The sequence below is a fragment of the Ahaetulla prasina genome, chromosome 2 (genome assembly GCF_028640845.1).
Source record: "Ahaetulla prasina isolate Xishuangbanna chromosome 2, ASM2864084v1, whole genome shotgun sequence".
Lineage (NCBI taxonomy): Eukaryota > Metazoa > Chordata > Lepidosauria > Squamata > Colubridae > Ahaetulla > Ahaetulla prasina.
In genome coordinates this window covers 233,203,054-233,219,345 of record NC_080540.1, presented here as the reverse complement: position 1 = coordinate 233,219,345, position 16,292 = coordinate 233,203,054, and the positions used below count along the sequence as shown (strand labels likewise).

Below are 16,292 nucleotides of genomic sequence, written 5' to 3'. Positions count from 1 at the left end.
ACAGCCGGCAATCTGAGGAACAGTCCATAGTGCTTGCTTAACCACCCTGGTGTTCGCTTAATGACTGTCATGAAAAAGATTTTAAAAAACGGGTCTGGTTACCTGTTGTACAACTCATAATTTACAACTGTCATTGCCAGGCTTAATTATGGTCATAATTCAATAACTACGTGTAAATGAATTTCTCTACCTAAACATAGATTTGGTCTTGAAAGAAGCATTCTTGGTTCTTTTCTCCTCTCAATCCAAGCTGATTTCTTCTCCTCCTGGTTCTTCAGCAACATCCTTGAGTTACTGAATGAAATGCAGCCTAAATATCTAACAAAACTTTTTACATATGTGCCTATTTGATAACTTTTAAAATAAATAGAGCAGATATGATGAGAAAATAAAAACTACATTCAAATAAGGTCAATTGAAACAGTGTAAAAGCTATATATGTATTTATTGTATACCTTTAAAGATGCTATGTAGTTGGTGTTACTGTACAATTAATGCAGCGATTGAAAAATGCTCAAGTGTGATGCGAAGTCAGAGACCCTGGATAGGTATCACAAACTTGAACTACACAATATAAATTACACTTTGGCGTTTCTGATAATTTAATTTATAGGAGTTATATAAACAAATAAAAGCTTGGAACAATGCAATGGGGGACAGTACTTGCCTCAAACAGTTACATAAAGCATATCAGAATATATTATAAATACATAACACACACTGTCACACTGGGCATGCCATTTACTTTATTCAGCTTTTACAACAAAGCTACAGTTTGATTAGTTTAAGCACCAATAGCAAAGACTAGTTTTCCTCCACCACGATCCTTCAAACAATCTGAAAAGATATTCTGGCAGCAGACATTTACTGCATGCATCAAATTACTCAAATCTGTATTAGGCAATATATTTTATGTACATTTGCATTCCATTTCTCTTTCATGAAGTAGCCTCTGTCATAAAGGTGGGATAGGCAGTATTTATTTGCATAGTCTTAAAATTAACATTGTGCAATATTTTCCTCCTGATGTGTGGGTGTGTGTCTGTATTTTGATATATGTTTTAACATTATTAAATATTCTATAATTAGCCGTGGTTTCCCAGTACACACACATCTCAAAATCACATACAAACCCATAGGGACATTCTTAGATAAAATCAGGCATGTATTACCACTTTGGATCCAAAACTGAAACTTCAGAGTGGGAACAAAAACATAAGGGTGCATTTTCCTGGAGTTCTCAGCAAGTCCAAAAGAAGACACAGCTTCTTTAAGGAGATGCCAACAGGAGATGCATTCAGGACATGTTCACTCTGAAACATGCTTTTGACTTCATATCCAAAATGTAACTCATTCCTAAATGAAAAACTATGATTCAAAGCTAATGCAGTACTAGAAGAGTGGACATAAAAACACATGCACTTTTCTGATGTTCTTCAGCAAGGCCAGAAAAAGTCAGTAAGGAGGTCCTGACCTATGGGATATAAGCCCCATTCACTCTGAAACATGCTTTTGACTTCAAATCACAAATATAGCTCATGCCTAAATGAACTAGTACTTTAAAACATGATGCTGAGTTGATAGCTTTCTGACTTCATTTTGACCATTGCCATTCAAAAAAATCACTAAAATTTCTTATTTCGTTTGATAGATATTTGCTTAATTGTGTGACAACAGAACATTTTGTTTATTTTTGTATTATATAAAAATGTGATTATTAAAAACAGTGTTACAGTACCATAAACTTCTTATCTGTATCAAAAATTAATTCACCTCATTATATACATCTATATCTATATAAGTAATCAAAAAGCTTCTCAAACAAAGCAAGGTCAGCAAGGTAATATCAGAATATCAGAACACTGCTGGTTAAATCAGTCTTCCTGAATTAAACTGAATTTCAGTGAATATTAATGGGATGTGCCAATACAACAAAACCCTTAAATAAACACTGAACAAAAAGAGTTACGAGCAGGGAAGAACCTGATTACTACATCATAAGACTCTGCTAAGATGTTTGGTCTTGTTGATTACATGGCAGATCTAAAAATAAAACCAATTTAGTTTAGATTTAAACCCTTATTATTTCTAAATACAAAATCAAATAAGCCACAATTCAATAGCAGCTTTCAGCAACAGAGTGTTTGCACCTATTGATAAAACTGACCTTTTTCACTCAATAGTGTAGAAGATTCAAAAACAATTGATTTAAATACACAAAATTATGGTGTCAATCTCTTTGTATTTAAATAGTGTCACATGCTTTGAAGTATAAAACAACTATAATGTTTTGATTTTCTTCAACTGGTCATAGTTTTGGTTGACTCTCCTTTACCTTTTCTTCCAGCTTAGAGAGGATCCACTGTGGAAATTAAAAAGAAATTTGAACAAACCTAAGTTAAAGCAGAAGTGATTTAATTAATAAAAATGTGGAAAAATTTGCAAATTAATAAAACAGAGACCTAACACTGAACAATTCATATGATGTCATGAATATCATAGTTGACATCACTGTGAATCACCTGGTTAAGCCACACTTAGATGAAAACAGTTTCTCTTGAGAAATGTCACACCCACACCTTGCTGTTTCTACTATGAAAAATTTAGTATCAGGGTTATGCAATCTGGGCACTTCAGATCTGTCTACAATTGCCAGCATCATTAAGAAGCACTGTAAAAGAGCAATGGGAATTGCAATTCACCAACATCTGAAGTACTTATTCACTATCCACATATTGTACATTACATTCAGTTGATTCCTTCAGAACAGGATATTAATACATTATGTAGTAATAGCATTTCATATTCACCTTTGCATCTTCTGGTGTTCTAAAATTAATTATTTTTCCAAATTCTTTGGCATGAAATACAGACTTCACTCGTTCCTGAAATAAACAAGCAAACAAATATAGTTGTGCATTAAAAGCAAATTTCCAAATACCTAGCAGCACTATTTTTTTCCATTCCAGGAAAGGATTCACAAGTTATATAATGAAATTAGTATTCGTTTAAAATGTCTTTTAGGTTTTGCAGATCTCCACCCCCACTCTGTTGTGCCCGGTGGCACTGACGAGCAACGTGCTGGGGCTGCGATAAAGTGCTGAAGCTGACCAGACTGTTTGCTGCTAGGACGCTAACTAGATGAATACTGGATGGTGGTTGAACTGCCGGAGCTGTGGCCAGGTAGAGGGGCGTGAACCCCCCCTATAAAAGACGCTGGGAGGCAAAGGCAAATAAGTTTTTTTTCTTGTTTTCTTCCTCTAAACCTAGGAGCGTCTTATGGAGCGAAAAATATAGTGATTTGTTTTGTTCCATCTCTACCATCCATAACTTTACCTTTGCTTCAATGCGCAACCTTCGTCCATCAACAATGAATGGTTTCTTGGTAAATTCATCGTAAGTGTACTGCCATTCACATGTTAACTGTCCAAACGTACCTCTTGTCACAAACAATATGCCACTGTTTATAAATATAGGATAAATAATTAAAATAAATACAATCATATAACTTTTTTTTGAGAAAAATGTTTACGTAGCCTTCAATATCATATAACATCCAGTTTAAAATTCTGTCAATTTCAGTCTTTTTTGTTTCATCTTAGCGGTTTTCCACAAGTATAGGGTCCACTTTTATTTGACTTAACCAAAAAATTATAAAAATGAAGCCTGATGGCAATCAAAATTGCTGCACACACTTCAGCTTTAATTTCAAGTTCTATCTACGTATTTAATTCCAAATTCTTTCATACTTAAAAGAAATCAATTTTATCCATCGCAAAATTATTTTTCCTCTAATTTAAAGTAAATTGAGGGCTAATTATAATCCAGATGTTCATAATAAATGTAATTTTAATAGCTGGAAATCTGTTATTCCTTTCATCACTTCCCTGCCCGACCCTTCCCCGTCTTTGGCGTAGAAAATCCGAAGACAAGAACAATCTTTCTACTCATATTTCTAAGTTGTTTTGGGAACCATTTTGATTACAGAATGCACATAAATGCTTTTGTTTAAAATAAGAAAGTAATACTGGAGGAATCTTACCTTTTTGTAACCATTAATAAATCTGTATTATTAACCATTGCATGTGTAAAGTATCGCAGTTTTGCAAATCTTCCATTTTCAATATTCTAAAAGAAAAAAAAGTTGTAGAGTTCCCTAGAATACAGCTTCTTAATTTTGAGGAAAAGATTTATACTGCATCAGATAATAAAACCTTATACAAATATATGAACTTCATACTTTTAGTACTTGGAGTATCTATTATGAGCAAATAGCTGTCTCTTCACTATCTTTATCCTGCCTCTCCCTATCTCCTGGCCATTAAATCATATGCCACATAATTATTAGTTGTTCTGAAATATCATATGCAAAATGGCATTTTTTCAAAAATAATTAATGGACTAATTGGACTACCCTGAGACAATTAAAATCTCTATTTTTCAGGTTATATGAATTTTAAACCAGTAAAGGTATCTTGAATTAACACAGCATTATTCAAAATAAAGAACAGATTCCATTCTTCTTTTGGGTAGGCTCTCATACCAAAGGAAACAAAAGCAAATAAGTGTGAGGATCCTATGCGTTCAAACTTTTGTTTCCAAAAGTACACGTTTAAAAGTCTAAACAGTGATTTGTATGTAGGCTGAATAACTTATTAAGGATCGTTTGCTCATTATATTCAATAATAATAATAAACAAACACCCTCTGTGTTGAATATAATGCAGTCTCCCATTAAAGAGTTCTACATACAATTTTTTTTCGTATTAATGAATCATTATCCATCCCTCAAGTCACAAAGTATCCTGAGTTTAAAGACATATACATTGTATAAAAATTTAATCACAGCAATGTATTCACATCTAGCATATTTAAATTTTTGAAATGGTTAATAATTTTGATGTTTCTTTGAACGAATATAAACATTAAATTTTAGTATTTATTTTGGTATTTATAAATTCCTTTCTCAACTAATCCACCAAAGGAATTCTTCTATTAAAATAAAATTCTACTTTTAAAACCACAGCAGTTGAATCAGAAAAAAAAATGGTTATGAATAGTGAAAGGCAAATGGCATGATGAAAGCATCAACACAAGGACTGCATGCACACACCTAGCAAAAGAATTCAGAAAGCAGCAATGAAAAGAGCTGATTTAATATTTTTGCTAGTGAGCTTCCAAACAGGTCTTGTAGGTTTATCTTGAGATCTGGATAGATTCATAGTAGAGTAAGAACGGCTGGCCCCAAACCATTTAGGAATATAAAGCACTAAGACATAGTTCTGAAAAGTCCCTGGCAATAGTAAACCTCATACAAAATAGGTCATATCCTCAGATAAAACAAGGAGCTGTATTCTTCATAAGTCAGAGGTTCTGAATCATCAAAAGACCTGTATGTATGAATACAATAATCTAATCTAAACATAGCCAGATCATGTGTGACTTTAGGAAACATGCCTTCTCTGGATAAGGTTAAAGCTGTGCCATCAATCTGATCAGATCAAAGTGCTTGCTATCTACACAATCTGATTCATTAAATAAATATAAAAATACCCTCAAATATGAATATTTAGGGAGGGGAAGGGAGATATATATCCAGAACCAGTGATACATCTATATCTAGATCTGATTTTCTCCATCCTTTACCAGAACTAGTATACACCACCCTCTTACCAGAACTATTTTAATGTTTCACGTATTACATTTATGTAATACACTTAATTGATCACATTGCTTCAAATCTACATGAAGCCGTTGGGCGAGGTCATCAGTGGCTTTGGAGTGAGTTATCATCTGTACGCTGATGATACTCAGCTGTACTTTTCCACCCCAGGCCACCCCAGCGAAGCTGTCGAAGTGCTGTCCCGTTGTTTGGAGGCCATACGAGTCTGGATGGGGAGAAACAGACTCAGACTCAATCCATCCAAGACGGAGTGGCTGTGGATGCCGGCATCCCGATACAGTCAGCTGCAACCGGGGCTGACTGTTGGGGGCGAGTCATTGGCCCCAACGGAAAGGGTGCGCAACTTGGGTGTTCTCCTGGATGGACGGCTGTCATTTGAAGATCACTTGACGGCCGTCTCCAGGAGAGCTTTTTACCAGGTTCGCCTGGTCCGCCAGTTGCACCTCTTTCTTGATCGGGATGCCTTATGCACGGTCACTCATGCTCTCGTCACTTCTTGACTGGATTATTGCAATGCTCTCTACATGGGGCTACCCCTGAAGTGTACTCGGAGACTTCAGTTAGTCCAGAATGCAGCTGCGCGGGTGATTGAGGGAGCACCACGTTGCTCCCGGGTAACACCACTCCTGCGCAGTCTGCACTGGCTACCTGTGGTCTTCCGGGTGCGCTTCAAGGTTTTGGTTACCACCTTCAAAGCGCTCCATGGCTTAGGGCCCGGGTACTTACGGGACTGCCTGCTGTTTCCACATGCCTCCCACCGACCCGTACGCTCTCACAGAGAGGGTCTTCTCAGGGTGCCGTCCGCCAAGCAGTGTCGGCTGGCGGCCCCCAGGGGAAGGTCCTTCTCTGTGGGAGCACCTACCCTCTGGAACGAACTTCCCCCCGGTTTACGCCAATTGCCTGACCTTCGGACCTTTCGCCGGGAACTGAAAACTTATTTATTTATACAAGCGGGACTGGCCTGATTTTTAAATTCTAAATTTTTAATTTTTAATGGTAATTTTACTGGGTATTTTATATGGTCAATTGGACGGTTTTAATTTCAGCCTTTTATTGAATAAGCTTTTTAATTGTTATTTTAATATGTATATTAACTGTTTTAAACGAAGGCTGTACACCGCCCTGAGTCCTTCGGGAGAAGGGCGGTATAAAAGTTTAATTAATAAATAAATAAATAAATAAAATCCTAACGTATCTTCTTAAAGATATTTCTCCTATATTTTTGCATGTGGACTAAACAGTGGATGACTATAATAACCATCTACCATAGTCAATATTTTTTAAAGTGCAATTATCTCCAATTACATATTAATTTTTTTAAAATGTACTTCTAAAATGTACATGTAGGATGATAGGAAACTGATTTTAATATATTAAGAAAATTGTCCAAGTAAACAAAATGTATATAATTATTGCAAGTTGAATTCAACTCAAGGAGATTTTCCTTCAAAATTCCCCTTTACAAATCTTTTGGAAATGTATATGTTGCTTTCTTCAAAGACGTGTCTTTTTACTGCCAGAGAAATGGAGAGACGGACCCTCGTAAAATTTTCTACTTGAGGGACTAAAATCATTAGAACTACTTTTGATACTTTTTGACATAGCTTCATCTTTGCCCTGCAGATTTCACAGCTAACCTTTTTTTAGATATATGCTCTCTTTTATATTTTCAAACTGGGTTGAATAAATTGGAACTACATACTTAATATGGTGAACAGCTAAACAATTGATGGGAACTCTACAGCAGGTTATTATTTTCGTAAATAAAGATCTTAGCGAACCCTCTCACCTTTTCCTGTTTGGCACTGAATGTACTATAATTTATTGATTTATCTGCAAATATATGTATACATGTAATGTAACATTAATAAGTTCAGAAATGATCTACCAATCTGATATTACATATGTTCAATGTCCCCTTTGAAAATGAAAATCCAACTGAAAAATTCCACTGTAGTGCTGATTGCCCTGTAAAATAAAAGAAACACTTGCCCTGTAAAAGAAATGTCCTGGTTCACAGGGTAATGTATTTTTCCTGAATGAAACCATTCATCAATAAACAGTTATGTTAATTTGTCAGATAGCTGCAAAAGGGATCCTGTAAAGTTACCTGCTATGGCAGATCTCCAAATACGGTACACGCAGGCCTCTGAAGTTAGCTGCTAGGACAATCAGATCACCAAAGAGGGTTCATAACTTTGTTTGCACTTGCCCCTTAATATGCATATCGCTATGTATTTTCTTACAATTACCGTATCAGGAAGCTTTTTTTTTCTTATCACATTTTACAGTTAAATTTCTATCTTGCATTATAGCAGTTTTTTCTAAACACTGAATCTTTTGAAGCTCTATGTGAATAGATAATAACATCAGGACATAAAGGAAGTATTATCATCACTGTGGTCCATTTGCTTGCCCTCTCTCTTTGGATTGAATCATTACACCAATTGGAAGAACTGAAAAAGCAAGTGGAAATTCTTTCTTAGTTTTGTCAAAGCTACTGTTAGCACATAAGGGTTGAACAAACAGTACGGTAAAAATTTATAGTTTGGAGGCTCCCTCAGTTATATCCTGAGACAATATCAGAATATAGACCACAGCCTGGGTCTGTGGATAACAGTCTTGTGCAATCCCTAAGGATAAGGGGATATGAACATTATAAATTTCGTGATTTAGAGAATCCAATTCTCTGCCTGTTTCCATCTCTACCGCTTTTAAAAATCTTAAGACCTCCAAGATACATAAACACTTGTCCGCTTTGCTTTAAAAAGAAAACGATCAGCCAGTATACGAAATTGTTATTTTTTTTTTATTTCAAAGACTGCAAGCTATATTTCAACTTCAAAGACACCAAACATAGCAGTTCCCTACCTGTGGAGCCTTGGTGTTCTCTGAGCTTTGCTGTTTGCTTACAGATATTTCATTATCTGACTAGACAACATCAGTGCTAGTGAGTGTGGGTTTGCTTCCTGTTTATATATTGTAGCTTGCCCTATCGGTGTTGATGTGTGTGTGTGTGTGTGTGTGTGTGTGTGTGGTTTTCTCCTTAGCAGTTCCTTGATTAGAGTATTGTTTTCTTAAGAATTGGTTTTATTAAGTAAACCAAAAGACCCAATAGTGCAAGAAGAAAAAACAGGGTTCATCTACATCATACAGTGTAAAGACTGCAACAGCCACTATATACTGTAGGACAGGCAGAAGGCTACAGAGTGCATCACTGAACACCAACTAGCAATCAAAAGACACCATGAAAACTCCTTAAACTCACACAACACAGAGACAGACTCAACCACAGTTGCAATTGGAAAACTGTGCATTTAAGAACAATCTAAATATAAACACACTAGGAATTCCTGGAAGCTTGACATTCAGAAAAATCAGCCACCAATAGACATAGAGATAAACCACATTTACACACCATTCAAAATAGAAAAAAAAACTAAGAAGGGAACAAAAAGTCAAAACCACATCCCTTGCAGCAGTGAAAACCAAAATAAGTAAGGATTAACACCAGACAAAGAAGCAAGCAAGCAAACAAACAGAAAACAATACTTTAATCAACTAACTGCCAAAAAGAATATGCCCCCCCCAAAAATCACTGGCAGGGTAATCGTCAGATTATGACACATCACTTAGCTACCTTAAGGTCTGCATGAGATCCTTGGCAAAAGGCTTTGCAAATGGAGAGGACTTCCCTCCATTTGCAAAGCCCTTTACCACAGATCTGATACAGGATTCAGTTCTCAGAAAACAGAGACCTAAAGTACTGTAGTGTGAGATCGCATGAGATCAGTTGTGCGAGATCTTGCATTAATCATCTCGTGGGATCTTGAATGCTTTTCGGGGTGATCTGGAATGGCTCAAAAAGCATTTGACTGGAGATGGGAACGGCGCGAAAAGCATTTGCAAGCTAATAGGAGGCTTGAAACAATGTTATTTTGCTGCCCAAAATCTCGTCAGCCTGCAAATGCTTTTCGCACTGAGATTGAAAGGAAACTACAGCAGAGAAAATGGAGAGGAGCCAGCTTGCTAGATCTTCACAAGGTAAGTGACCCAGCTTGGCAGGATGGGGGGGAGAAATTGTGGGGATCCCAGGGGAGGGAGTATGAGTATCTTGGTCAGGGGAGGCCTTGGGTGGTCTGAAGCAGGTGGCCTGTTCCATCGCTAGGCCCCCCCCATAGCCTTCCCCACCCTGAGATACCTCATGTGCACGTACAACCTGTGTATTCGATTAGTGAGTGAGTGGGCGAAAGCAGGGACCTGATCCCGTTCGTTTGATATGAATCACTTCAATGAATCTTCAGGTTATGAATGTTATTGCCAGGTTCCATTATATTCGTGACTCGAGGACTACCAGTATATAAACAGAAAAACCAACCCCCACAAATGCTAGCAATGATGATGTTACCTAGTCAGGTAATGAAATGTCTGCAAGGAAACAATCAAGCTCAGAGAGCACCAAGGACTCCACAGTTCAACCCGGATATATATTATCCATACATTGTTTTTACTGGAGTTCCCCGAGTACAAATAAAATTCTCAATTATATTGTTCCAACTTGTTATTTTCATCCTGTTCGTGGCAAGAAAGTTTTAAACACTACATTGCACTGTATTAATCCCACAATACTGGAAAATTCCAACCATTAATGGATTTGAATTATGTAAGCTGCCCAGAATCATTGATTGAGATGGACCGCTATAGAAATTGAATGAATGAATGATTCAGTTGTAATTTGTGACCCAGTAATTTCTGAAGTTATCTAATATGTATAATCAGAAACCAAATCTAATTGACATAAAGGATTTGAGGAATAATAAATATGTTGTGCTCTTATTGGATTTCTACTTTTGTAATATTCATAGAAAGAATCAGAGCATTATTTTTTTTGCTCCCTGGGCAAACGATTTCTACTCATATAGCTGATCTTAAGAAAATATTTAGTTAATTATCTCATTCAGAAGGATAAATGACTCTTGGATAATGAAGCCATTGAGTAAGAGAAGGCACCTACCCTACTTTTATTATTTATGGTGATTGTGAATTTGTCAAAAAGTTTATTTTATTTGTCCATATATCTAAAGCGAGATAAAACTGTTCATTATGCTGTTTGACTTAGACTTATGGTTATTGTCACAATACAGAAACAAAGCTCTACTGCATAAAGTTGCCACTTCTTTTCTGAGTGCCAAGTTTCTGAAAAGAATAAATTTTTATATGCACTAACAAAAGGCATTTCTTTTCTTTTTTTAAAAAAATCCTCTATAGTAGTAGGTCCAGAGATCTGTTTGTGTTTATCAGAAAACCCAATATTTTAAGCAAAAAATATAGGCCATTTGGCTGGCCAAACTGAAAAATTATTCAATATCAGTGATATATTACTAATATGATGTTGAAAACATTTTGACTGTATTCTCGAAACCCTATCCCAGAAATAATCCATTGCAAATCCAAGTTCTTTTCCTGTTTTCTGATAAAAAATAAGCTTCGTGGTTATGTCTTTTAAAGCTATATTTTCCTAAGAAAATTGGATTTTAATAGCATTGTAATATAAACGAAGACCCAGAGTGTTGGGGGCAATATGCTAAAATTGTAAATTGCCCAGATAGTGCTGTAAAGTGCTATGCTATTGTAATATAAGTAAAAGAATTTTTATAAAATTTTATAAACTAAACCACTGAATTTAAACCTGTTATATAATTCCAATATGGCCTATGGATCATCATTGTCTGATGAAACAGAAAAGTCACATATAAACTACATATACTTTTAAAATAAACCTCACCAATTTAGGTCTTCTATGTTTCAAAACCTTTAGCTACCAAGATCAAGTTTAGAATGGAGTGGATTTCTTACTCTAGATTCATTTAGAAACAGATCACAGAATAGACCCTATGTAGAATTATTAAAATAATTTTTGAATATTCTTAATTTTCTTCTGTAGGCAAGAAGCAAATTTGCAAATGAAAAATTGGCTCTTTAGTAATATAGTTTTTACTGACTGGCCATCCGAATATTTCAAATTTGTATTATTTCAGCATAAACTTATATTCAGGTCATTATTAGAATTTCATTTTAATCAGAGAAATAAAATACTTCTATTTGCTCTACATTTAATAAGATAGTTTAAAATAAATGAAAACATAAAAGCAAAAAATATGGTAAACTAAGTCTCTAAGGATGAAAGTAAATAAGACATAAACCTATCAAATTTTTCCATTAAAAATTTAGAAGGGAGAGAAGTAAGGCTAGGAAAAATGGTATGAAAATTTGAACAGAAGAAATCAATCTTTTCTTATATAGACTTATTTATTGTTATTACAGAATAAAGACAATATACCTAAAAAGAATATAAGACAATATTAACATCCACAATGTAAGTGAGAACACAAAACACTGTATTCATATATAAAAGGAATTTTTCTAAAAAACGCACAAATGATTTAAAGCATTAAAATAAAGGAATGGAAAATACAGTACTTTAACAAGGACTACATAATCTTCTGACAATATTTTCAATTAAGTAATTATCACAAGATTATGGTCAATGTCAAACAATGTTTCACTGTGACAACTGAAATATAGACAAGTTAAATAACAAATTCTTTTAATTTATGTTGCTGATTAGAATATATTTTAAAATTTACATGTAAAACACAATTTTATAACAATTATTGGAATTTTTTCTCTGGCAGTCTTATAAAAGAAACGTAACATTCAGCTGTTGCAATTCAACAAGTAAGGCATACATTAGTATCCTAACTGTTATCATCATTGTCATTAACATCATCATCATCATCATCATCACTACCACTAATATGGCACAAAGTCCATTTCCTGTAGGCCTGTCTTTTCTGTAAGCATGAGTAAGAGAAGAAAGAAGCAGAAGAGTTAGTTGATGCTAGTCAATTTGGGTTGAAATTTTAAATGAGAATGAAAGAACAAAATTAAAGATGAGATGTAGTTTTTGAATTATAGCATGCAGAAGAAAAACACTACTCAGTGGAGTATGTTAATCCTATATTTCAATCTCTTATTCAACTAACTATTTAAAGATGTCCTAATATTTTTTTGAATTTAAAAAGCACAAGCTAAATTGGCTCATGGCTATGTAAGGTAAAATAATTTACATTTTGTAGATCAGTGAACTTATAAATTTTATAACTAAAGCATAAAACGGAAAACCTTGAAAAAAGATAACTTGTGATCCAAACAGCTTTGCTCTTGCTTTCAATAGATTTCCTTCCTTCCTTGGAATGTAATGTAACTCCCTGGAGGCATACCAGATTTATGGATCATGGTACCAACTACTCAGAGCTAAAATTAAAATTTGTAAATAAATTGGAACATACTATAATTGCAATTCATGAATACTTTCTAACTGACTGAACACTAATATTTGCACAGATTTAGACAGCAGGATGTGAAATGAGTGATTATGTTATCTTGCTGAACTAGAATAGGAGGAAAAGTAGAGCAACTGCTTGGCAAGCAGTCAAGGTGTTTTTATTTTTATTGTTACTGATATGAGGCCAGAACTTCAAAGCTCAGTTCAAATTTTGACAATTTTGTGGAAGAATCTACTCAATCTAGTTATTCAGCTATTTAAAAGTTATACTTACTGTTCTAACTTATACATAATTTAAGAAGTAAACAGTTACTATACTCAGGTAATTGACATATTTCTTTCCTCACGCTAAAGACAGCTTCACCAGGAAAAACAAATTAAATTTCCATAAAATATTAAAAATAACTGACAAGATTCATTTAATATGTTATAGTATAAATTCCTCCTGATTTTTTTCTGAATTTTATAAGCAATAATAATTACTAAAATAGTTTTAGTTTTAAATGGGGTTTTAGTTTATTATATATTTTAAACTTTTTAGGCTAATTATAAAATAAGTTTTTTAATTTGCATTTTAAATTGTACATTGTATTGCCTGTTTTATTTTTGCCTGTACACCGCCCTGAGTCCTTCGGGAGAAGGGTGGTATAAAAATCAAAATAATAAATAAATAAATAAATTCCAAAGTACAAAAGATACTATTACTACCTTTTGTAACATTTATTACAAATCTTAAAATAAAAAATGTGTAACAAGAACATTTGGTTAAATGTATTAAGTTTACTTCAAAAATGTTTCTTGTTTTGCAAAAAGCCACTATTTTAAACTTAAATCTTTGGGGGGAAAATTCTAATACGAGTTTTTTATTTTAACCATCACTAGAAAACATTTTATTTATAATCCTGCATATATACACTTATTTGTCCTAGGCATGGTGTGTGAACTGTCTTTTAGATAAATTATTGCTAGTTTGACTATTGTTGTATTTTTTATTTATCACCAATAAAAATGGAATATATAAAATCAGTTCATTAAAAACAGATTTCTAAATCAGTTCTTTTGAAAATACAAACTGTAACAAAAACAAAATTTATATAGCTAAACTTAGCATTTGAAACATTCCTCTAAGATACTAAAAATTTAAAACTGTCTCTAGATTAAAATTTCTATTTAAAGATATGGAAAATAAAACAAAACTACTAAAACCTTAATTTCGTTCAAAATGAGATTTTAGGTGTTCAGCTGCATATTGAAATTATGTTTATCAACCATATTAACTCCATTTCTAAATGTGCAGATATATTTTCATATATTAGATTTAATATATTAATTTAAAAATAAATATTCTATATAGATTGAATTAAAATAGCAATGACTACATTTCATATAGTAAAGAAAAGAATATGTATCAATGTTACTATTATTTTTTTTAAAAAAATGAATATAGATTTTAAATCGCTGTACCTAAAGAGCCACGTCCTTCCAAGGTGGGTAAAATGAGGACCCAAATTGTTGGAAGCAATATGCTGACTCTGTAAACCACTTAGAGAGGGCTGGAAAGCACTGGAAAGCGGTATATGTCTAAATGCTATTGCTAAAGGGAATATTTTCACTACTGGAACCAAGTGGCACATGATCATATTCTTATAATTATCATTCAAAATGTGATTCGAATTTATGGTAAGTTAAAAAATATGCAGTGTTAAAATCACTCTACTTTTAGAAAGAGAAAAATATATTCAAATAAATAATGTATAATCTGTTATATTAAATATGTCATATTTTTTGGCTGTTTACTCTCTTCACCTGTAACATTTGACTTCCAGCACCATCTCTTAATCTGTACGGTCTAATGACTCCATCGTCCCCAAAGAAGCGTGGAGGACGCAGGCTTAGGACATCTTCAGACGCATTTGTAGCTCTGAAATTGTAAATTCAATGATTATGCACTTAGAGATAATATTGGCATACCTATTTAAAAGATACCACCCAAGCTGTAAATAAGATTACATACTTTTTTCCCCATATATTTCTCTGAACGGTACTATTTAATAAATAACAGTACTATTTAATAAATATGTTATAATTGTACACTGATAAGCAGATGCAGCAACTTTTAACAAAACAGCTATTGTGTCCAGTAAATTTCATGGTGTAGTTAAGGCTGAGTTGCTTTAAAAATGAGAAATTTTAAGCCACAGATTTGCTCTGTGTTTTGTCTTTGAATGGCCAATGCAGCACACCCATGTAATAAAAATTCTTACAGCCATGGGGGTACTGCAGTTCTGCCACACCTGCGTATCTGTCTCATCTCTTATGACTATAATTGGGACAGCAATTTTTATCATAAATTATTACGGTCTTCAAGTTGAACCAACTTTTACAACAATTTTACAGTGGTCATAAAGCAAAATCCATCTTCCCCAATGGGAGCTGTTTTGCCAAAAATTGGGGAAGGGGAAGAGTAACAAATTGTGATCATATGACTGCAACATACTGCAAATAGTCATAAATGCAATCCCATTTTGCCCATTGCCCAAACTGCGATCTACTAACGGTGGGTGTGCTTTGACAATTTTAAGTGTAAGTACAGGTTTTAAGTATAAGTCACTTTTCCCAAGGTGCTGTAACTTTGAACCATCTTTAAATCAACTGTCGTTAAATTGAGCCCTACTTGTTGTTTTGCTATAATGTACTACTTTGCCCATGTAAAGATAACGAGAACAACAGTTTTAGTAGTATATAAATAAGAATTATTTGCATTTCGGATAGTGAAAATATTTAAAGATAATAGACAAATTTATAGACAAACAATTAGACATTATTTTAGTCTTGCCTTTTAATTCCTTGAAAAGTGCTGCTAGCCATATCTATTATTCCTCCAGTAGGCCTTGCCACTGCTCCTACTAATCCTTTTCCAACTCCTTTGAAGAAGCCTGCTGCTCCTTCCTTTTGGGCTCCTAGAGGAAAAACCAACAACATTTAAAGGAAGCATTAAATAAAAATCTATATTAAAATTTGTCAAAAGTTCTATTCAAAGTTATTTTACCAATTTTTTTTTTACTGAAAAAAAAATAAAAGAACCACCAAGGGAACTTTAATAAAATTCCCTTCGCACATGGCTTTCAAAAGCCAAATCAGACTGAGAGCAAAGCATCTGGTTTTCTGACTATAGCCTTCTAAAAGAAGAAATGGGAGAAATACAGTCATGGCCGAAATTGTTGGCACCCCAGAAATTTTTCCAGAAAATCAAGTATTTCTC

At 34.0% G+C, this 16,292-nt stretch overlaps 1 protein-coding gene across 1 annotated transcript in view; it reads right to left on the bottom strand.

Moving 5' to 3' along the window:
• Positions 1–1,459: 1,459 nt before the first annotated feature.
• The window catches only part of VPS13A (vacuolar protein sorting 13 homolog A), a 121,452-nt gene continuing 106,619 nt past the window's right edge, over positions 1,460–16,292 (bottom strand). The window contains exons 67-72 of the mRNA XM_058165989.1: positions 15,867–15,990; positions 14,837–14,951; positions 4,043–4,128; positions 3,337–3,460; positions 2,811–2,885; positions 1,460–2,362 (exon numbers count right to left, since the gene is read on the bottom strand). Of these exons, the coding sequence (XP_058021972.1) occupies positions 2,309–2,362; positions 2,811–2,885; positions 3,337–3,460; positions 4,043–4,128; positions 14,837–14,951; positions 15,867–15,990 (578 nt within the window). The 3' untranslated portion in view covers positions 1,460–2,308. The remainder of the gene's footprint in view (positions 2,363–2,810; positions 2,886–3,336; positions 3,461–4,042; positions 4,129–14,836; positions 14,952–15,866; positions 15,991–16,292) is intronic.